We start from the raw sequence: 25,053 nt of genomic DNA on the forward strand, positions 1-25,053 counted from the left end.
TAATAATGTACTTTAAAGTAACTAAATTATGCATAATAATTATTTAAAATTAAATGTTCGAAATTCCATCCATTGGTTTCTTGACAATATGCGAATCTACGGACACATTTATCAAGTACATTGCGGATGACCATATAAATACAATTTGACATACAAGTCGATAATAATATATAATAGGCGTTGATAATAATATAGGTATTAAAAAAATAATAATAAAATATTAGAAAATAAAACATTTAATATAAAAATTCGACAGGAGCTTTTCATAAAAATAAATTAAATTTTTACTTATATATTATATACACTGTGTCTTTTCACCAATCTTTTTCTTCTAGTCCATCCGGGATTGTTCAATGTCCTGTTATTATTTTTTTTCCTAGTTCGTAGAGACCGCCATGTGGTAATAAATAGGTTTCGTGGTTGATTGAAGTACCTTTCAGGTATTTAGTCAATTAAACCCATAACGAAATATATATATTTCAATTAGCTATAGGTACACTTTATTTCGTTGTTTTACATTTCACGACTTACTCGAAACAATATTTATATATATAGGTGCGTGACCTACACTAATATTGCAAAACAATATTCTACTATGTATATTTCTACAATGACAAACTATTATTTATTGATACCTATTCTAATATTGTCTTCTTATTTATATGTTTAGTTATACAAACAAGTGTGAGTTTTCAATGTTACCAGTTCATGTAGGTTCATTGTCATTTCAATTATAAATAACTCGTTTACAGACTTATTCTTAAACCATAAGCCTTTATTTGCTTTTAATGTTTAAGGGTTAAAACCTTGCTACACTGTGTAAGACAAACATAAAGTCAGAAAAAGGACAAGGAGAGACAACGTTGATATAATGAATGATAAAAGACTTAAAAATATTGCAAAAGAAGTGAGACCAATCACCAACAGACCACCCAGAAGAATTCTCAAATGCTGGTATGAACGTTAGACATCAGAATTCCAACTTAGGCTACAACTTTGAATAAAGAAGATATTGTCTTAAAATAAGAGAAGCAGACAAAGTTTCTAAATATTAGTAAAGATATCCAGGAGTGCATTTTCGCTTTACAATTTGGCTTCATGTCGATTTAAATGATACTTTCGAGAAAGTCTCACAACCTTAGGCTCTTTTTAGCTGTGTGTACTCATATGATGCTTCAAAGTACCTGCTTGGGAAAACCGCTTAAAACAAATTTTACACTTGTAAGGTTTTTTGCCAGTGTGCACTCTCATATGAATGTTCAAATTAGGTGCTAGACGAAACTGCTTGAAACAAATCTCACATTTATAAGGCTTCTCGCCAGTGTGCACACTCAAATATGTTTTTAAAGTTTCTGCAGTACTAAACTGCTTAAAACAAATTTCACACTTGTACGGCTTTTCCCCAGTATGCACTCTTAAATGCGTTTTTAAATTGCCTGCTATGCTAAATTTCTTAAAAAACAAATTTCACACTTGTAATTTTTTTTCTCCAGTGTGCACTCTAAAATGGATTTTCAAAGCATTTTTATGAGAAAATTGCTTAAAACAAATTTCACATTTATAAAGCCCTTCTTCAGTCCGAATGATTGTAATATGATTTAAATTATTTATGCCAGAGAAATCTGTAGTGCAAGCAGAATATGTTACTGTTGCTTCTTGATCGTTTAAACTTAGAAGATGCTACAAAAAAATAAAGTTCAGAAGTGGCTAATAAGAAACCATCAAAAGAAACGGAGAGTCACTCAACGGCAAATACAGACTAAGAAAATAATCAAGAATATTGATAAAACAAATCTCGGAAAATTTGATGAACCTCAATAAACTAGAGATTAAAAAATAAAGTAAGTCAAAAAAGATATGAAAGGTAATTAATCTCAAATATTTTAGAGAATTTAACCTTTAATAACCCGCGCGAGTATATAAAATACACGATTTCTACTAAAAAAGCGATAAAAACTCCATGCCGTTTCCTCCACGCATGCCTCTCGATGTAACCCACGGCCAATGTGTTTATTAGGAGCTCACTCAGTACTCAGTTGCGCTTTGGCGGCTGAAGAGTTAGTTTGTTTGCTGACAATTTCTTTAAAGCACTGCACTTTGGTGAATAAAATACGAAACGCGAATAAAAAAAAAAGAAATCCCAACAAATTGAGACTGGTGGAATTAGATGAGCTAGTTTAAGTGATTTGCGGCTCCGATATGGTAGAAGAATTACCCGACGATGATGCTGATACATTGGATGATTTCCAACCTTCGATAGAATATGAAACTTGAAAAAGAAGAAATATATGAGCATCAAAAACAAAACAAGAATTTATAAAATCTGTGTAAGACAGATAAAAAGGCAGAAAAAGGGCATGGAGAGGCCACATTGATAGAATGGGTGATAAGACTTGCAAAGATTACAAACGAATCGAGACGAAATACCAGCAAAACGCGCAGAAGAACCCCCCAAAAGCTGGCTGAAAGTTTGTCATCAAAATTCCTACTTGGGCGACAACTTTGAACAAACAAAAAAATTATTAAAATACTAAGAAAAATAATAATAATCATTCTTTTAATAACGAATTTCAAATTCTTCAGATCCAAAATAAAAGCTTTAAAATATCTTTATTAGAATCTATGGAAATTAAAAAATACACACATAATGAATGAATGTCCAAATTGAGACAAATAGTTCTCCCCTCCTCAACCGATTCAGTTAAAGATTATAAAGTGTATTACCAAAAATAGGTCACTTGAAAAAGGCACTATGACCGAAACAGCTGTAGTGATAATAGTTTAAAATAAATTTTGTGGAAGTGAAACATAAGTTTTCTGAGTTTTATTATTATAAGATTTTATATAAAGGTATAAAGAACATTTTTTGCTTTAAAATTGATCAAGTGTGTAATTTTATATGTCGATTTAAAAGATATTTTCGAGAAAAGTACTTAAAACAAACACCCTTATGGTTTTTTTAGCTGTGTGTACTCATATGTTGTTTCCAAGTACCTGATTGGGTAAACCGCTTAAAACAAATTTCACACTTGTAAGGTTTTGAGCCAGTGTGCACCCTCATATGGATATTTAAATTAGATGCTATACGAAACTGCTTGAAACATATTTCACATTTGTAAAACTTTTCACCAGTGTGCACACTCGAATGTCTTTTTAAATTACCCGCATTACTAAACTGCTTAAAACAAATTTCACACTTGTACGATTTTTCTCCAGAATGCATTCTCAAATGTGTTTTCAAACTAGTTGCTTTACTAAACTGCTTAAAACAAATTTCACACTTGTACGGCTTTTCTTCAGTATGTGATCTCATATGATATTTCAAACTAACTACTTGAGAAAATTGCATAAAACAAATTTCGCACTTGTAAGGCTTTTCTCCAGTGTGCAATCTCAAATGTATTTTCAAACCATGTGCTTGAGTAAACTGCTTAAAACAAAATTCACACTTGTATGGCTTTTCTCCAGTGTGTACTCGCAAATGAATCTTCAATTTACCTGCTTCAATAAATTGCTTCGGACAAATTTCACACTTGTACGGCTTTTCTTCAGTATGTACTTTCATATGATATTTCAAACTAACTACGTGAGAAAAAGGCATAAAACAAATTTCGCACTTGTAAGGCTTTTCTCCAGTGTGCAATCTCAAATGTATTTTCAAACCATGTGCTTGAGTAAACTGCTTAAAACAAATTTCACACTTGTATGGCTTTTCTCCAGTGTGTACTCGCAAATGCCTTTTCAAAGAAATTGCTCGACTAAACTGCTTAAAACAAACTTCACAATGATAAGGCTTTTCCCCAGTGTGCACTCTAAAATGTATTTTAAAACTGCCTGCTTCGCTAAACTGCTTAAAACAAATTTCACACTTGTATGGCTTTTCTCCAGTGTGTACCCGCAAATGAATCTTCAATTTACCTGCTTCACTAAATTGCTTCGAACAAATTTCACACTTGTAAGGCTTTTCTCCAGTATGCATTCTTAAATGAATTTTCAAAGAATTTTTCCGAGAAAGCTGCTTAAAACAAATTTCACATTTGTAAAGCCCTTTTTCAATCCGAACGATTGAATTTTTGTTTAAATTATTTATGCCTGGGACATTTTTAGAACAAGTAGTATCTTTTAATGTTGCTTCTTCATAGTTTAGACTTCGTTTAGGCTTAATAGTTCGTTGTTTTTTACTACATGAAAATGTAGGTAAAATTTTTATAATTTCCATTCTTTTCTTCTGGGAAAAATCTAAAATAAAAAATAGCTGGCGTAAGCAATACATTATGAAGAAATTGGCTTACAAAATAATAGCTAATCAGTTTAAGCACAACAAAGCTAGCAGTGACAATATGGGTGCCAGGTCATTAAGCGATTCATGGGAATGGACGAGCAGATGTGTTGAAAAAACAAGGCTCAAGAGAAACCTTTGTAGGCCCAGAACCATTCTGTGGTGTCACCAAGGATGCTACAAAAAAAGGAGGTTTAGAAGTGGCTAATAAGAAACCATCAAAACAAATGAAGAGCCACTCAAGGGCAAATACAGACTAAGAAAATAATCGAGAATATTGATAAAAAAAATCTCGGAAAATTTGATGAACCTCAATAAACGAGACCTTAAAATATTAAGAAAGACAAAAAAAAAGATTTGAAAGCAAATTATGTAATATCAAATGCTTTAGAGAATTTATTACAAATATAGCTTAACTTTTAATAACCGCGCCAGTGTATAAAATACAACAGTTCTACTAAAACAGCGGTAAAAAACCCATGCCGCTTCCCCCACGCATCAAATAAAAAGTCGGAAAAAGGGCATGGAGAGACCACATTGATAAAATGGGTGATAAAAGACTTGCAAACGAAGCGAGACCAAACACCAAGAGAACAACCAGAAGATCCCTCAAATGCTGAAAAATGAAAGTTTGTCATCAAAATTTCTACTTGTGACAATTTTGAACAAACAAAACAAAACTACTACTACAAAGAAAACTGGGTAAAACAAATTTCACACTTATAAGGCAGTATGTACTCTCAAATGCTTTTTAAAACTGCCTGCTTCATTAAACTAGGTCAAACAAATTTCACACTTGTGATGCTTTTGTAAAGTGTGCACTCTCAAATGCCTTTTCAAATTGCTTGCTAAGCTAAAGTGCTTAAAACAAATTTCACACTTATAAGACTTTTTTCCAGTATGCACTCTCAAATGCTTTTTCAAATTGCTTGCTTCGCTAAACAGCTTGAAACAAGTTTGACACTTGTAATACTTTTCTCCTGTGTGCACTTTAAAATAGATTTTTAAAGCATTTTTCCGAGAAAACTGCTTAAAACAAATTTCACATTTGTAAAACCCTTCTTCAGTCCGAACAATTGTATTTTTGTTAAAATTATTTAGACCCGAGTCATTTTTAGAACAAGTAGAACCTTTTAATGTTGCTTCTTTATAGTTTAGACTTCGTGAAAATGCATTTAATGCACACTGAATTGGTATTTATTGAGGGTTCGTTGACTGCACACCGGTATATTGAGGAATTTAGCGAATCACGTAGTACCCTTTTTTCAATATAGCGGCGATGATTTTCTATTAATGCAAGATAATGCGCGACTCCACTCTGCAATGTGTGTCACGCAATATTTAGAGGAAGTTGGTATTAATATAATGAACTGGCCTGCGTGTTCGCCAGATCTGAACCCAATAGAGCACTTTGCGTAGCTCTAGAAGAGGAATGGCAAAACATCCAGCAAGATGATATTCACAACCTCATGAGCCGATGTGTACAGGCAGAGGCTAGGGGAGGCAATACATAGTATTCAGTTATTTTTTAGTAGTTCTTTGTTATTTGTGTACTGAGGTTAAGTTACCTTTAAGTTGTTTTTTTTTATGTTTTGTTATTGTTATCATTGTTCATTAACACCAAGATCATGTTGCTTTTAATCATTATTTAAATACAGTGCTTCTGGTATGTCGATATTATATTCCTTCGATATCAGTTACCAAAGAATTAATACACAAGATAATGGTAATAATAGGAAAAGTCGTAAATTGTGGGTGGCAAAGTCATTTCGCTCCTAAAAATGAACGAATCCATATTTTCACATGAAACAAAAAACACAATGCTTAGAAGACATGGTTGCAACCGAAAAACAAGGTCTTACGAAAATCCGCTCACTATACTAAATTAAAATTTATAAATTTTTATAGTGTGCGAAAAAACTCATCAAAATCATGCTAAAAATAAAAAAAACTGAAATACTCCTCAACTGAAATCTCATTTCTCCACAAAATACTAGTATTCAGGTCCATATAAATACAATTTGACACACAAGTCGATAATAATATATAATAGGCTTTGATAATATTATAGATATTAAAAAAAATAACTACTACTACTATCGGTTTACAGCGTTCTCCGACGCCTTCCGACTCCTAACCGCCATTCTTCTCTATTCAGCCATAGGCCTGGAGGGATTTCTCTTTCCTCTAGTTTTTTTTCAATTCCCTCTCTCCAGCTTTTTCTCGGCCTTCCTCTTTTCCTTCTCCCTTGTGGTGTCCACGTCAAAATCTGTTTTGGAATCCTGTCATCTGGCATTCTCTGTACATGGCCGTACCATATTAACTGTTTTGTTTTTATGTCATCAACTATTGTATGCTTGACTCCCATCATTTCACGTATTCTCTCATTTGGTATCCGATCTCTTCTTGACTTTCCTGCTGCTCTTCTCCAGAAGTCCATTTCTGTTGCTAGTAACAGTTTCTCTGTTCTTTGTTTCATTTGCCAAACTTCGTTGCCATATGTGATTACACTTTTAAGTATGGTGTTGTATATGAGTTGTTTGTTCGCTTTAGATATTGTTTGGTCCCACAGAATGCCGTTCATCATGTATATGGCTTTTCTACCCTGTATGTTTCTGTCTTTTATAGCAGCATCGAGTGTTCCATCTTGAGTTATCTTCATACCCAGGTACTTGTATTCATCACAGTGTCTAATTTCTACCCCATCGACTAATATAATGGACTGTTTTGTCCCTCCAATACACATGGCTTCAGTTTTCTTAATGTTGACTTCGAGACCCCATTTGTTATATTCTTCTATTAGCTTCCGAGTCATGTAACTCAAGTCGTCATGATCCTGAGCAATCAGTATTTGGTCATAAAAAAAAATAATAAAATATTAAAAAATAAAACATTTAATATTAAAAACAATTCGATAGGAGCTTTTCATAAAAATAAATTAAATTTTTACTTATATATTATATACACTGTGTCTTTTCACCAATCTTTTTCTTCTAGTCCATCCGGGATTGTTCAATGTCCTGTTATTATTTTTTCCCTAGTTCGTAGAGACCGCCATGTGGTAATAAATAGGTTTAGTGGTTGATTGAAGTACCTTTCAGGTATTTAGTCAATTAAACCCATAACGAAATATATTTCAATTAGCTTATTTAGTTGTTTTACATTTCACGACTAACTCGAAACAATATTTATAAATATAGGTGCATGACTACACATCGAGCAAAAAGACAAAAGAGGGAATCTAATCGTTATGAAAAGGAGACCAAAATTCATAAAAGTGGCCTCTTAATATGGCGGACATATCCAGAAATGCAAAGGCGCCAAATTTAAATTTTCCGACACTTATTAACATAGCTATAAAATATTTTTCAGAATGTGTCTTAGACGAGAAAGTTCTAATTAGATATTAACGATAATAGTCTAAAATGTGACACAATGTCAAAAAACTTCAATATAAATAATATTTCTTGTGACAGTTGGGTCAAACAATAACATAACCCAACTAAATTTGATTTCATAAACAAGGAAAGAGACTCTTTCCTTATTTAATGTGGTCTCTCAAAATGGCAGTTCCCGTCTAACAATATTTTTGCACCCACTACCTTTACATTCTCTGTTCTGTCTTTTTGCTCGATGGACCTACACTTATATTACAAAACAATAATCTACTACGTATATTTCTACAATGACAAACTATTATTTATTGATACCTATTCTAATATCGTTTTCGTATTTATATGTTTAGTTATACAAACAAGTGTGAGTTTTCAATGTTAGTGGTTCATGTAGGTTCATTGTCATTTCAATTAAGTATAAATAATTTGTATATAGAACTATTTCTAAACCATAAGCCTTTGTCTGCTTTTAATATTTAGGTTTAAAACTTTACAGGAGACCTGAATGCCAGAGTAGGAAAACAAGTTCAAAGTAAAGTGGTAGGCATGCATGGAGAAGAAACTGTTAACAACAACGGAGAAAGACTCATAAATATATGCCAACAATATGAGTTAAAGATTTTGAATGGTTTTTTCGCCCACAAGAACATACATAAATACACCTGGTATCAGCACACAAGAGGTCTAAAATCGATAATAGATTATTTCATAACAAGACAACAAACTAAGTTAAGAGTACAGGACGTAAAGGTGAATAGAGGAGCAGAGTGCGGCTCGGACCACTGCCTGATAATAGGAAAAATATATACACCATTCGTAGACAGGAACCACACAGACATCAACAAAGAACACAGAGAAAAAATAGAGAGAACTACGTACACCTTAGATAATCTAGATAACGAGAGCACACAGTTACTTTACTCCTGGAGACTAACACAAAAACTACAGGAATCACACAGATCAACGACGGATGAATACGAACATATAAAAAACTGCATGAAAGACGCAGCGCTAGAAGCCTTAGGGCCACAGGTACGAAGAGTAGATAAACCATATTGGTGGGATAAAGAAGTGGAAGAAAAGATAAAAAGAAAGAAGGAAGTATATCTACAGTTATTACAACAGGGAGACGAACATACAAAACAACAATATAAAAACTTGAATAAAGAAGTCAAACGAGAAGTGGTTAAAAAGAAAAATAGTACATGGGAACAAAAATGCCAATACCTAGACAACCATATAGGAGGGACAAAGAGCTCTGAAGCCTGGAGAACTATAAAAACGATGAGAACAACGACAAAAAACCAAGTCATAATAAATAGAATACCAGAGAACACATGGGTAGAGCATTTTGAGAACTTATTAACAGAGAGAAGAGAAAGGTTTAAACAGACAAATGAACAAGTGGAAGTAGAAGGAAGAATCGAAATATCAATAGAACAAGTGAATGAAGCAGTTAAGGGAATGAAATTAAAAAAATCTCCAGGCCCAGGCGGAATACATCCAGAGTTGATTAGGTATGGATCATCAAAACTGTTTGAGATGATCCGAAAATTATTCGAAAGATGCTTAAACGGAGAAGAAGTTCCAGAAGAATGGAGACAATCGTATATCTCTCCAATACACAAGAAAGGCACAAAGATGGATCCTAAAAACTATAGAGGGATCGCAGTGATTGCTACTATAGGCCGACTATACTCAAAAGTACTACGAAACCTGATAGAAAATGATATCAAAGACAAACAACCCGAAGAACAAGCGGGATTTAGGGCCGGACGCTCCACTATGGATAATATCTTCACATTAAAAATTGCAATGGAAAAACGAGTGCAGAGAAATAGAGAAACTCATATAGCTTTAATAGATTTGGAAAAAGCATATGACAGTGTACCGATCTCCCAACTATGGATAGAAATGGGTAACTTGAAAATAAACCCAATTCTTATTAACGCCACTCAAAAATATTACGAACAAAACTTTGCAAGAATTAAAATGGGACAAGAAATCACCTCTCCTTTTCAAACAACAAAAGGACTAAGACAAGGCTGCTGTCTGTCACCCACCTTATTTAAAATCTATTTGGACAGATCCTTAGTGAAATGGGTAAAAAAATGTAGAAACATGGGAATAACGGTGGAAGAAAACAAGCTATATACACTTTTCTTTGCGGATGACCAGGTAGTAATTGCCGAAGACAGCTACGATCTTAGCTATATGGTAAGAAAACTGCAAGAAGAATATGAGGTGGCAGGTCTAAACATGAATATGACAAAATGTGAATATCTCTCAGTGGGAACAGATGAAATATGTGACCTAGTCTTGGAAGACGACAAAATCAAAGGCGTGCAATCCTGCAAATATTTGGGGGTCATTTTCAACAAGAAGGGAAATAGCGCAGATGAAATCAGGGAAAGAATAAACAAGGGCAGAGCAGCGACCCGTGCCTTAAACTCTCTTCTCTGGCAAAAAACAATTCGACGAGAAACCAAAAAACACATTTACGGTAGTATAGTCCAAAGTATTACACTTTACGGTTCGGAAGTATGGGACGTCACCAAAGCTAATAGAAATAAACTTTTGACGACAGAAATGGATTATCTGAGACGAAGCTGCGGTAGATCGAAACTGGAGAGAGTTAGAAACGAACAAATAAGAAACGAAATGAAAATCGAGAGAAATATCAATGATGACATAGAAAGAAAACAATTAATCTGGTTCGGACATGTTAAAAGAATGCCAGAGTACAGATGGCCTAGGAGAGTACTGGAATGGATCCCTCCTGAAAGAAGAAAGAGAGGACGACCACGGAGAAGTTGGCGCAACGATATTGATGAAGCAATGGCGGCAAGAGACTTGGAAGAGGCAACTGCATATGACAGAAAAAGATGGAAATTGGGGGCGGAGAAGCGGCGACAGCCGTAATAAATCCGTTATTATATATATATATATAAAACTTTACTACACTATGTAAGACAGACATAAAGTCAGAAAAAGGGCAAGGAGAGACAACGTTGATATAATGAATGATAAAAGACTTAAAAATATTGCAAAAGAAGTGAGACCAATCACCAACAGACCACCCAGAAGAACTCTCAAATGCTGGTATGAACGTTAGACATCAGAATTCCAACTTAGGCTACAACAAGATATTGTCTTAAAATAAGAGAAGCAGACAAAGTTTCTAAATATTAGTAAAGATATCCAGGAGTGCATTTTTGCTTTACAATTTGGCTTCATGTCGATTTAAATGATACTTTCGAGAAAGTCTCACAACCTTAGGCTCTTTTTAGCTGTGTGTACTCATATGATGCTTCAAAGTACCTGCTTGGGAAAACCGCTTAAAACAAATTTCACACGTGTAAGACTTTTCTCCAGTATGTACTCGTAAATGAATTTTTAATTTACCTGCTGCCCTAAATTGCGTCAAACAAATGTCACACTCATAAGGATTTTCCCCAGTATGCACTCTTAAATACGTTTTTAAATTGCCTGCTATGCTAAACTTCTTAAAACAAATGTCACACTTGTAATTTTTTTCTCCAGTGGATTTTTAAAGCATTTTCTGAGAAAACTGCTTAAAACAAATTTCACATTTATAAAGCCCTTCTTTAGTCACAATGATTGCATTTTGATTTAAATTATTTATGTCAGAGAAAACTGTAGTGCAAGCAGAATCTTTTACTATTGCTTCTTGATCGTTGAGACTTATTCGTTGTTTTTTACTACATGAAAATGCAGGTAGCGTTTTCATAATTTCCACTCTGTTCTTCTGGGAAAAATCTAAAATAAAAAATAACTCACGGAAGAAACATATAATAGAGAAATTGGCTTACAAAATACGAGCGAATCAGTTTAAGCACAACAAAGTTAGTAGTGGTAATATAGGAATGAACGAGCAGATGTGTTGCCAAAACAAGACTCAAGAGAAACCTTTGTATGGTACAAAACGCTACAAAAAAAGGAAAGTTCAGAAGTGGTCAAGACAGAAAAAGGACATGGAGAGACCACGTTAATAGAATGGGTGATAAGACTTGAAAATATTACAAACGAATCGAGACCAAATACCAGCAAAATACGCAGAAGACCCTTAGAAGAATAAAAGCCTTAAAATATCTTTATTAGAATCTATGGAAATCAAAAAATTAAAAAATACAGACATAATTCTGAATGACCAACTTGAGACAAACAGTTCTCCCCTCCTCAACCGGTTCAGTTAAAGACTATAAAGTGTAAAGAGTATTACCAAAAATAGATCACTTGAGAAAGGCACTCTGACCGAAACAGCTGTAGTGATAATAGTTTAAAATAAATTTTGTGGAAGTTTTGAAAACAAAGTTTTCAGTGTTTTATTGTTACATAAAATGAATTTCCATCAAGTAACGGTCGAATCCATCACTTATTTATAAGTTTGGAAATATAGTAAAGATATAAAGGAGAACATTTTTTGCTTTAAAATTGATCAAGTGTGTAATTTTATATGTCGATTTAAAAGATATTTTCGAGAAAAGTACTTAAAACAAACACCCTTGGGGTTTTTTTAGCTGTGTGTACTCATATGTTGTTTCAAAGTACCTGATTGGGTAAACCGCTTAAAACAAATTTCACACTTGTAAGGTTTTGTGCCAGTGTGCACCCTCATATGGATCTTTAAATTAGATGCTATACGAAACTGCTTGAAACATATTTCACATTTGTAAAACTTTTCACCAGTGTGCACACTCGAATGTCTTTTTAAATTACCTGCATTACTAAACTGCTTAAAACAAATTTCACACTTGTACGATTTTTCTCCAGAATGCATTCTCAAATGTGTTTTCAAACTAGTTGCTTTACTAAACTGCTTAAAACAAATTTCGCACTTGTAAGGCTTTTCTCCAGTGTGCAATCTCAAATGTATTTTCAAACCATGTGCTTGAGTAAACTGCTTAAAACAAATTTCACACTTGTATGGCTTTTCTCCAGTGTGTACTCGCAAATGAATCTTCAATTTACCTGCTTCAATAAATTGCTTCGAACAAATTTCACACTTGTACGGCTTTTCTTCAGTATGTAATTTCATATGATATTTCAAACTAATTACGCGAGAAAAAGGCATAAAACAAATTTCGCACTTGTAAGGCTTTTCTCCAGTGTGCAATCTCAAATGTATTTTCAAACTATGTGCTTGAGTAAACTGCTTAAAACAAATTTCACACTTGTATGGCTTTTCTCCAGTGTGTACTCGTAAATGCCTTTTCAAAGAAATTGCTTGACTAAACTGCTTAAAACAAACTTCACAATGATAAGGCTTTTCCCCAGTGTGCACTCTAAAATGTATTTTAAAACTGCCTGCTTCGCTAAACTGCTTAAAACAAATTTCACACTTGTATGGCTTTTCTCCAGTGTGTACCCGCAAATGAATCTTCAATTTATCTGCGTTACTAAATTGCTTCGAACAAATTTCACACGTGTAAGGCTTTTCTCCAGTATGCACTCTTAAATGATTTTTCAAAGAATTTTTCAGAGAAAGCTGCTTAAAACAAATTTCACATTTGTAAAGCCCTTTTTCAATCCGAACGATTGAATTTTTGTTTAAATTATTTATGCCTGGGACATTTTTAGAACAAGTAGTATCTTTTAATGTTGCTTCTTCATAGTTTAGACTTCGTTTAGGCTTAATAGTTCGTTGTTTTTTACTACATGAAAATGTAGGTAAAATTTTCATAATTTCCATTCTTTTCTTCTGGGAAAAATCTAAAATAAAAAATAGCTGGCGTAAGCAATACATTATGAAGAAATTGGCTTACAAAATAATAGCTAATCAGTTTAAGCACAACAAAGCTAGCAGTGACAATATGGGTGCTAGGTTATTTAGGGATGCATGGGAATGAACGAGCAAATGTGTTGACAAAACAAGGCTCAAGAGAAACTTTTGTAGGCCCATAACCATTCTGTGTCGTCACCAAGGATGCTACAAAAAAAGGAGGTTCAAAAGTGGCTAATAAGAAACCATCAAAACAAATGAAGAGCCACTCAAGGGCAAATACAGACTAAGAAAATAATCAAGAATATTGATAAAAAAAAATCTCGGAAAATTTGATGAACCTCAATAAACGAGATCTTAAAAGATTAAGAAAGGCAAAAAAAGATTTGAAAGCAAATTATGTAATATCAAATCTTTTAGAGAATTTATGATAAATATACCTTAATTTGAACAACCGCGCCAGTGTATAAAATACAAAATTTCGACTAAAACAGCGGTAAAAAAACCCATGCGGCTTCCCCCACGATATTTTAGAGAAAAGTACCTAAAACAAATCTCACATCTTAAAGGTTTTTTAGCTGTGTGTACTCATATGGTGCCTGCTTGGGTAAACCGCCTAAAACAAATTACACCTCGTAATATAATATTTCAAACTAACTACTAATATATATATATATATATATATATATATATATATATATATATATATATATATATATATATATATATAAAACCTCCTTGTCTTAGACCCTCGTTTATTGCAAACATCTCTGATTCCAAGTTATTCTTACGTACATAACTCTTGTTATTTTGATACAGACTTTTGATAGCACCTGTTAGTTGATGGTCAATATTTCTATTTTAAAAGACTTTTCCAAACTGCTTCCTGGGACACTCTGTCAAATGCTTTCTCAATATCTAGAAAAGCCATATATATTTCTGTGTTCTTTATTCTAGCTTTCTCAATTATTTGTTTCAACGTAAATATATGGTCTTGCGTACTGTGTCCCTTCCTAAACAAACTTTGTACTTCATCCAGATGTGGTTCAACGATGTGTCTTAATTTCTTTTCTAGGATGCTTTCATATATTTTGGAGACGATACTAAGTAGATTAATTCCTCTATCATTTTCACAAGAAATTTAGTCTCCTTTCTTAAAGATTGGTAGTATTATGCCAATTCTCCAATCTTCGGGGACTGTACATCGGTTCCAAGCCATGTTCATAATTTTGGATAAAAATTCAACTCCTTTCGGTCCCATTGTCTTTAACATTTCTGCAGTGATTTTGTCATGACCAGCCGATTTACCTCTCTTTGTATTGTTAATTGCTTCTTTGACTTCTTCTATTTGAATATCATTTTCTTGTTCATGTTCTCCTTCTACTTCTATCATTACAGTTTCCTCTTTCGGCTGTCTTGGTGTTAGGAGTTCGCTGAAATATTGTCTCCATCTTTCCATAATCTCATTTGGTCTGATAATCAGTGTGCCGTCTTTACGTTTCACCTGTTTCATCGTTATTTCTTTACCTTTTCTTAGCGTCTTTAGTGCATTGTAAAACAATTTTTGGTTACCCCGGCTATCTGCCTCCATCTTCATTCCAAACTCATCCCAGGCTTCCTTTTTCTTCTTCAGCACCATTTCTTTCACCACCTTTCTTTGTCGTTTATATTCTTCGTAACTATTTTCTGTTTTCTTGTTTAAGTATATTTTCCATTTCTGTTTTTTATATTTTATTTGGGCTTTTAATTCATCGTCCCACCATCGTGTTTGCTTCTTATTTTTGTTTACATGGTTTATTCCACACGTTTCTTTTGCTGTCGTCACGATGGTTTCTTTAAATTGTTTCAAAGTTTCCTGTAAGTTGTCAGTACTATGTGCATTAGTTAATTTGGCTAGTTTTTCTTCTATTTTACTTTTGAACATGGCCGCGACATTTTGGTCATTTAGTTTATAGTTTTGGATACTCTCGTTCACTTTATTATTTTTCGTTCTTTGTTTAGTGGTTTTAGGGGTTTTTTGGGGTAATCTTATCTTTGCCATTACCAGATAGTGGTCACTATAGATTTCCGGGCCTCTTTTAACTCTGACATCAGTGACCTCTTTCCTAAATTCTCTATTAATGAGAACATAATCTAGAATTGATTTTTCATTTCTGCTCCTGACTTCTCTCGTGAACTTGTGTATGTCTTTGTGTTAAAATGTGTTGGTGATCATCAAATTATTCTCCATGCAAAAGTCTATCATCCTTCTTCCATTATCGTGTCTTGTATCTTCCCCCTGCATACCCAAAATATCTATGTTATCATCGTCTCTTTTACCAACTCTGCTATTCATATCGCCTAGAATGACTATTCTACCTTTCAAATTTTCTATCGCATCATTGAACTCTTCCCAATATTATTCTTTAACTTTCAATGGTTCGTCATCATTAGGACCATATGCGACTAATATAGTTGTTATTTCTGAATTATCTAGTGTTATCTCTATCTTTAAATTTCTTTGTGATATAAACTTCTAATTTTTAACATATGACATATAGCTTGCTCTCATTAGGCATCCTACATCTTCTGCCGCTCTACTATCGGTACTGACTCCGCTGTACAAATTACATACATGTTCTTTATCCAATTCATCCATTCCTTGACCTTTCTTTTTAGTTTCCGTGATCGCCAAAAAATCTAATTGTGCTTTGTCAAATTCATCTATTAATTCATATCCTTGTTTGGTATTCCATGTTGATCAGTTCTATTTGGCTGATGGTCTGCTATTTCTTCCTGGATTTGTTGAGAGCCTTCATCTCCCTGTTCCACGTCCATACTTCTCCATTTATAATAAGTTTTTGAAACCCCATTTGGACTGTATTCCCTTTACTTTTTTCTTCCTCAGCTTTAGCTCTAATTTCTTTTTGAATAATTCTCTGCTGTTCGCTCATATCATCATTTATATATACTTTGTGTTCTCTAATATTTCTTAGTTTGGCTTTATTGTTCATAAGTGTGTATTTTTGGTTACTATCTTTTAGTTCTAATAAACAGGTCTTTTCTCCTATTTTAATTGCTCTTTCTATTTCAATCTCAATGTTCAGGTGCGTACTTATAAATCTTTGCATATTGCTCTTCACTGTTTCTACGTTATTTGTTTCTATTGGTAGTCTCTGAATTACTACATTATTTCTTCTTTTCTCGTTCTCAAGTCTTTCAATTCTGTCCATTGCTTGCATAAGATCTTTCTTGATCTCTTGATTTTCTTTCCTGATTTGCGTATTTTCCTTTTTCAAATCTTGAATTTCTGTTAGACATTTTTTTTGTTCTTGTTTTATTTCCTTCGTTTCTGCTTCTATAAATCGTTGCAAGCCTTGGATCATATCCATTATTTTTCCTGAGTTATCTTTTTTTTCTCTTTCATGTCTGGAGATCTTTTAGTTTTTGCACACTTTCCAAAACCAAATGTTTGTGAGCCTTTCCTTCTTTTGCCCTCATCCGTGGTGTACTCGTCTTCACTATTCATTGCTTTCTAATTGTGCTCGTGATATTAGCTGTTCAGTTCAACTACCCAATCGTAAGTCTTGCTTTTATCGATCGGTCTTCTGTTAAGCTGTGGTTTTCTTCACAATAAATTGTATAATTCTGTTCTCTTTAAATTCTTTACTATTTTTGCATTACGGCAACACCGCTTTTCTACCGGTCAGAATCCCGAGGTCGAATTAGTTCTTTTGCTCTTATCGCTAAATTAAACAACAGAAACTGTTCGTATCGGAACAACTGATTTTGCTTATTATTGTTAGTAATTAGCCACTTACTATCGGTTTATTCACACTGCGATACGCATTGTAACTTTACACACACTTATTGCTGCTTTGTCACAATTATTTCACTCTGCACCTCTCGATTTTCGGGTTTAATGTAGGAGCAAGCCAATTGCACTTCATACGCTTGACCGCAGCGTTGCCGTTGTCACTAACTACTAATACTACTAAGAAAACTTGGTAAAACAAATTTCATACTTATAAGGCAGTATGTACTCTCAAATGCTTTTTCAACCTGCTTCACTAAACTACGTCAAACAAATTTCACACTTGTGAAGCTTTTTTCCAGTATGCACTCTCAAATGCCTTTTCAAATTGCTTGCTACGTTAAAATGCTTCAAACAAATTTCACACTTGTAAGGCTTTTCTCCAGTGTGCCCTCTCAAATGTGTTTTTAAACTGCCTGCTTCAGTAAACCGCGTCAAACAAATTTCACACTTGTAAGGCTTTTCCCCAGTGTGCACTCTAAAATGTGTTTTCAAATTGCTTGCTGAGCTAAACTGCTTAAAACAAATTTCACACCTGTAAGACTTTTTTCCAGTATGCACTCTCAAGTGCATTTTCAAATTGCTTGCTACGCTAAACTGCTTAAAACAAATTTCACACTTGTACGGCTTTTCTCCAGTATGTACTCGCAAATGAATCTTCAATTTACCTGCTTTACTAAATTGCTTCAAACAAATTTCACACTTGTGAAGCTTTTTTCCAGTATGCACTCTCAAATGCCTTTTCAAATTGCCTGCTACGCTAAAATGCTTGAAACAAATTTCACACTTGTAAGGCTTTTCTCCAGTGTGCCCTCTCAAATGTGTTTTCAAATGACCTGCTTGACTAAACTGCTTCAAACAAATTTCACACTTGTAATGCTTTTCTCCAGTGTGCACTTTAAAATGGATTTTTAAAGCATTTTTCCGAGAAAACTGCTTAAAACAAATTTCACATTTGTAAAATCCTTCTTCAGTCGGAACAATTGTATTTTTGTTCAAATTATTTAGACCTGAGTCATTGTTAGAACAAGTAGAATCTTTTAATGTAGCTTCTTTATAGTTTAGACTTCGTGAAAATGTAGGTAATATTTTTATAATGTCTATTCTGTTCTTCTGGGAAAAATCTAAAATAAAAAGAGAAATTAGCTTACAAAATAAGAGCTAATCAGTTTAAGCACAACAAAGGTAGCTGTGTCAATATGAGTGTCGGGTCATGAAGTGGTGCCGGATCATGGAGGGATGCATGGGAATGAACGAGTAGATTTGTTTGCAGAACATGACTCGAGAGAAACCTTTGTAGACCCAGAACCATTACAAGCGTTTCAACACAAAAGATGTTACAAAAAACGAGGTTCAGAAATGACTGATAAAGAATTATCAAAAGAAATGGACAGCCACTCAAGGGCAAATGCAGACTAAGAAAATAATCAATAATATTGATAAAAACAACTCTCGAGCAATTAGATGAACCTTAATAAACGAGATATTAAAGTGACAGGACATTGTCGTTTAATAAAACACCTATACAAACTAGGTAAGGTGAATGAACCACGATGCAGAAAATGGGAAATGGAAGAAGAGACTGTCATGCACATCCTATGTCATTGCAATATGTCAAGTAATATGATGTAGAAATTTAACTGAGGTTTGAACCAGAAGAGATGCTAAAACTACCAATAAAAAAACTATTCGCCTTCTTTGAGGACGCAGGAATTATTCAATTTTAATGAAAAAACCAAGGTATGGTACAATGGTCCAGTGATTAAAGAGTTCCACAGTCTCGCCTGAACTAAGAAGAAGAAAGGTGAGCTATGACTATCCACTCAGTTTTAAATAATACTTTGTATATAGAAGATTTACATCTATCTCAACCTTTGTATATCTCATCGTCTAGACGTTCTGTACAGACGTTGGAGACATATTTTTTATTACAATAACTGCATCTGTGGCTTTGGCTATTTTGTTGTATTTATTGTATGGCTCTAAATTATAATGACATCAAGTTTCATTATCATAATTATATTATATCCATCAATATTATTAATCTGTTTCCATAAACTCCTATTTGCAAGCGATATTCTTCAGTTTATCTCTTCCGATTTTATGTTTATGACATTTACTACGCTTACCACTTCGCCTTGTGCTTGTGATTCTGCACGGGCAAAAAGCTATTTGTTTATTCGGGCAAAAAAAAAAAGTTTCTTCCATTTCTTTTTTTTTTCATAGTAAATTGTTAAAATAGGTTCAAACTTTCACAAGGTATTTGCAGCTGTTAGAGAAATATGCACCATGTAAAAAGTTATGAGGACTCAAAGTTAGGCTGAATTTATGGACTTCAAAATATTCAAATTTTAAAATTTATTTATAAAAAATTGTTTATAAAAATTGTTGCCACTCTTTGAGATGGGGCACCTACATATTTGTATTTAAATTTTAAAATTCAAAAATTTTACATAAGCTAGAATAGTTTTCAACTATCCACCCTTCCATGCATACAGAAAAGTACCAAGCTGCTCTATTAAGCAGCAGCAGTTTGCAAGATACAGATTGCCATGATAGTCGCCAAAATCTGAAACGGATAGGCACTACAGGAAGAAGAAGGTCTATTAAGTGTCTTCAACAGTGTTTTTCTTTGTTACACAATCCTGTATGCATTTTCTTCCTTCTTGAAGCACTGAACCAATCAGTGGTTTTGGCAGCTCTTCTCTCACTAGGATCTAATTTGCTATGCACATTTTACAATGTATTTACATGTATCCCATTCCTGGTTTATTGTGGGCTCGTGATTTGTATCCATGGTGGCAATGAGATCATCAATTTACTGCTATTTTCCCACCACTTGGTAGGATGTTCTTCTTCGGCCTGGGAATCTTCTTCCAACGATCGTTCCCGGTATTATGAGGTGTAGAAAGTTATACCTGTCTGGATGTCTCATTATATGGACAAAATATTGTAACTTTCAAATTTTTATTGTTTTTGTTATTTCTGTGATCTTTTTCATTCTGTGTTTCATTCAATTGTCTTTTCAAAAGAGCTTTTGAAAGAAAGGTTTTTCAACACCTAGTAAACATGGAGCATTAAACTGTGGAGGAGTGACCGGCCTATCCTTCTCCCTGATCAGCATATTTAAATTATGTGATAATGTGTAATAATGTGACGTTATTTGCTCAATTATGTTAAAAAAATTATGTAAATAAAAATTTACTCTACTCTAATCTAGAAATAAAATATTATCTACACAGAATTCTACAAAACAATCTCGTCTGTCATTACATTGTCCAAGGCCGAAATTGCCTACAATATTTTCTTGTCTACCTTTTCCTACTTTGGCATTGAAGTCTCTTATTATTACAAAAATGTCTTTATTTTGCCTATGACTTATTACCATCTTTATATCATCATAAAATTTCTCTATGTCATCTTCACTACTGCTCACTGTGGGCACATAAACTTAAAACAGATTAATATTCACTGGCTTTGAGTTTCATTGCTTCATGATGACTCTGTCCGAAATGTAACTTATAGATTTAATACAACTAGAGACTTCTTTATGTATAATGAATGCCACACCATTCCAGTAGTTATTGCCTTCTTCTCCTGAGTGGAATATATCATGGTTGTCTATGCTACATTTAGCAGCACATCTCGCTTGTCCCAAGAACTGGATAACAGCCTGAAAAGCCCTGTGTGTTTGTCTTCTGCCCAATCTTGGTGTCTGAGGACCATAATCAGTATAACTTATGAAAAAACTTCTTCTTCTTCTTCCTTTGCCCTATCCGTTTCGGACGTTGGCTATTAGCAAGGCTATTTTGACTTTGTTTACGGCACCTCTGAACAGTTCGGTCGATGTTAGTCCGAACCATTGTCGCAGGTTATGCATCCATGAGTGTCGTCTTCTTCCCGGTCCCCTCCTACTGTCGATTCTTCCTTGGACTATTAACTGTAGCAGACGGTACTTAGTATGCCTCATGACATGTTCGAAGTACTCAAGCTTCCGTTTCTTTACGGTGAAGATTATTTCTTTGCTTTTGCCTATTCTCTGCATTACTTCCACGTTAGTGATGTGGTCTGTCCAGGATATCCGAAGAATACGGCGATATATCCACAGCTCAAAGGATTCTAGTTTCTTCAGGGTGGCTTCCGTTGTGGTCCATGCCTCTGCTCCATAGAACAAGACCGGGAAGACATAACACTTGACCAGTCTTAATTTTAGTTCCATTGAGATTTTGCTTGTGAACCACTTTTTCATATTGTTGAACGCATTTTGCGCTTTTTCAATTCGTGATTTTATTTCTGTTGACTGGTCCCATTTTGTGTTGAATGTGGTTCCAAGGTATGTGTATGTCTCCACTTGTTCTATTTTTCGGTTGTTTAATGTCAATTGCATCGGAGGTTGTTGTGTTCTGCTGATGAGCATGCATTTAGTTTTGGTTGTATTGAGTTCTAAACCATATTCTTGACTTGCTGTGTGTATGCTTTGCATGAGTCTTTGAAGCTCGTTGCAGTCATTTGCGATGATAACTGTGTTGTCAGCATATCTAATATTATTGATTACCTCTCCGTTTACTTTGATACCCTCCGAAACTTCTCCCAGTGCTTCTCTGAAGATTTGTTCAGAGTATATATTGAACAGGAGCGGCGAGAGTACGCATCCCTGTCGTACACCCTTTTTAATATCTATCTTCCCACTGTGTAAGTTGCCCATCTTTATCTCAGCACTTTGGTTCCAATAGAGACTAGTTATTATGCGCAGATCCTTGCCATCAATATGCATCTTCCTGATCATGAAAAAACTAGAGAATAATAATGAGGCGGTTTCCCATTGCCTTCCCCATCGTAGTACCACAACCATTTAAATTGCTTAAGTCATGCTTGTGGCAGTTCATTTTTAAGTTGATCCAGGATCATTTCTTCTGTGTCTTGAGATGGTACTGATGATCGCTGGTGTCCTTCATTAGGGAGGGATAGGACATGTTTCTCTCAGTGAGAAGTTAAGAGTAAAGAACAGACAGGGTCAACCCATGCTCTATTGGGATCATAGAAAAGTGTCTAGCCCCTAAACCTGTATCTTTGCTCTTCTTATCTCTTATATTCTGGGCCTCATGTATATTTTCATATATTTTCATCACATAATATAAAAAAAAATTCTTTTTTGTATGTAGTTTACCTATTTGTAATGTACAAAGTATAATTAAATAAATAAAATACAAACAATATGCATAATCATATTAGCTTTCTGTGTTTGGGTTGTAGTAAATATTTTCCCTTAATAATATAAGCACAAACCTCTCTAACAGATACAACATTTATCAGAATACAACACCACACTGATGGGCAAGTTACTTTATGTCAAAAAGATTAAAGACACCATTTGTGAATTTGCCTTCTGATTTTTTTTTATTTTCCGCTTACCCAATAACTTCAATAAGGTCAAGTGCCATGAAAATAATTAAGTAAAACATTATACTGAGACAAATTAACAACCACATAACACAGTAGTTACTGAAAATTAATTATAGATTGAATGAAAGCTATAAAAATAACTAATACAAGGAAAAATCCCAGTGGTTGGCTAAATACCATTGTTTAAAAAGCTTACAATTAAGTAAACAACTAATGTATAATGGTACACAGTTAAACATTTTTATAAAATTAAAATTATCCAAACCGTCAGTGAAAATCTAAAAGTAAGTATTTCCATGTTGATATAATTATTACAAATTGGTAAAATGTAGACTGTTAAACCGAAAAAATGTGGTAAATACTTACAATAACTCTTAGATTACATACTGAGCTTATTAAATTGGAAAATTGATGTGGCACAAAGTTGATGTGTGTCCTAAGAAAGATATCAGCCAACTGAATGTAAGATCAGGGAGTGAAATTAATTACAATTGAGTTTACTTTAGTTGTTATTATTGTTGATACTAATAAATTATCTCACCTGCCTTACAGTCAGTTGGCTGGTATCTTCCTCAGGACACATATGTTCTTGTTTTGAGTAGGGATCAGTATGTTTTCTTAACATTGACCTCGTGTCACATTAATTTTAAAATTTAACAAATGCAATACGTAACCTGAGGGTTATTAGACCCTACTATGTGGCTATTTTCAATTAATAATGATATAGGTATTTACTACATTTTTTTCAGTTTAACAATCAACATTTTATCTCTTTGTATTAATTATATAAACTTGGAAATACTTACTTTTAGGATATTACAAAAGAATATAGACACATAATAATATTCTTTGATATTACCAAAGAATATAGACGATTCTATATTCTTTGATATTACTGATTTAGTCTGATAAGACCAAAAACGTTCTTAAATTTTAAAATCATTTGGATAATTTCAATTTTATAAAAAAATTTAAATATATATCATTATACATTAGAAGTTGTGTGCTTCATTGTAAGTTCTACCTACACGTTTTTACTATTTCCTCACCTGAGTCTTCCTCTGGTTGACTCTTCAAGTTTTCCAGATCTAGAGAGGTGGATGTGGATAGCTGACTTCCTATATACTGTTGGTCATCCTCAAGGGATTCTTTCTTAATTTCAGTTTTTATTTCCACAGCTAATAAAAAATAGTTGTTTACTTCATTGTAAGTTCTACCAATTCTACCTACACATTTTTAATATTTTCCTTACCCGAGTCTTCTTCTGGTTCATTCTTTAAGTTTTCCAGATTTAGAGAGGTGGATAGCTGACTCTCTATATATTGTTGGTCACCCTCAAGGAACTCATTCTTAATTCCAGTTTTTATTTCCATAACTAATAAAAAATAGGAATTATATCACTGTTTAGTGTAATAATTTTTATTATTTGTCTTACCCGAGTTACCTTCATCTAGTTCATTCTTCATAACCCCAAGATCTGTTGATGTAGATAAGAGAGGACTCACTACATCATATTTAACAAAGTTTTCTTTAATTTCAACTTTAAATTCCATAGCTAACAAATTAATAGGTACGTCGTTATTTACTAAAAAGGTAGGTCATAAAATTCACAATGTTTAGTAACTTTAGCAAAAAAAAAGCTCAAATTTTAATGTTTTCTTTAGTTTTAGCAATTTTGGTAATATTTGGCAAAAGTATAGAGAAAGCATTAGAGTCATTAGAGAAAGTGCCAGTGCCAGTGCCGATGAAGTTAGCTACAAACTACCATGGTACAATGAATACCATGACAAACTACAAATGAGGGACACATTTGAATTTGGCAGTGTTGCCATATCACAAATAAATCACGAAATATATGCAATATACCTAATATTAATTTATGTTACTAAACATTCTTTTTAAGTTTTTAAAAGAAGTTTAATTAACTTGAATTTAATTTATTATAATTTAAATTAACTTTAATTTAAGGATGCTATTTTTAATCAAATTACGCACCACACTAAAGCGTCAAACGCACTTATAAAACTTAACTCGCTTAAATTAGAACGTTCTTCCCGCATTTCTTATACATTTAACACCCTTTCTGGTTCAACAATTGTTGTATAATGTGTTATAGGCATTATTTTTAATTTAAATTTTGTATATAAAATACACAAATTCACACAATTTAAATGTAATAACGATCTGAACAAGTTCCAGTAACTAGCTAATACATTAACAAGACGGTATTCAGGTACCATTTCATCCCAACATTATAAGAAAATTGTCATAAAATTGAAATCTGCTAAACATCTGTTGCAATCTGGCAACTAAGATTTTCAAAATTTTGACAGTATTGCCAAGTTTATTTGCTAATCTACCAAAGGCCAATTATAATTTTTATATCCATATAAATATGCATAAGTATTTAAAAATGACAATAATGTAATAATATTAATAA

At 33.5% G+C, this 25,053-nt stretch overlaps 1 protein-coding gene across 2 annotated transcripts; it reads right to left on the minus strand.

Annotated features, from left to right (window-relative positions):
- On the minus strand, window positions 1-24,369 carry LOC140443929 (uncharacterized). Of its 2 annotated transcripts, XM_072535446.1 has the most exons (6): window positions 24,049-24,369; window positions 23,866-23,988; window positions 23,663-23,791; window positions 17,879-18,334; window positions 12,415-13,407; window positions 1-4,239 (listed from the first exon to the last, which is right to left on the minus strand). In XM_072535446.1, the coding sequence occupies exons 1-6, from the start codon at window positions 24,164-24,166 to the stop codon at window positions 2,960-2,962; spliced, it is 3,099 nt and encodes a 1,032-aa protein (XP_072391547.1). In that variant the 5' UTR covers window positions 24,167-24,369; the 3' UTR covers window positions 1-2,959. The 2 variants fall into 2 exon arrangements, with proteins under 2 accessions (XP_072391547.1, XP_072391555.1); XM_072535454.1 differs by lacking the exon at window positions 17,879-18,334 and having other exon boundaries at window positions 3-4,239.
- Window positions 24,370-25,053: the final 684 nt, after the last annotated feature.

This window comes from Diabrotica undecimpunctata, chromosome 1, assembly GCF_040954645.1.
Source record: "Diabrotica undecimpunctata isolate CICGRU chromosome 1, icDiaUnde3, whole genome shotgun sequence".
NCBI lineage: Eukaryota > Metazoa > Arthropoda > Insecta > Coleoptera > Chrysomelidae > Diabrotica > Diabrotica undecimpunctata.

Coding starts and splice junctions, on each gene's coding strand:
- LOC140443929 (XM_072535446.1), bottom strand. CDS start 24,166: ATGGAATTTAAAGTTGAAATTAAAGAAAACTTTGTTAAATATGATGTA. Junction 23,792..23,865: donor TGAACCAGAAGAAGACTCGG/GTAAGGAAAATA, acceptor ATTTTTTATTAG/CTGTGGAAATAAAAACTGAA. Junction 13,408..17,878: donor GAAGCAATTTAGTAAAGCAG/GTAAATTGAAGA, acceptor TTTTTATTTTAG/ATTTTTCCCAGAAGAAAAGA.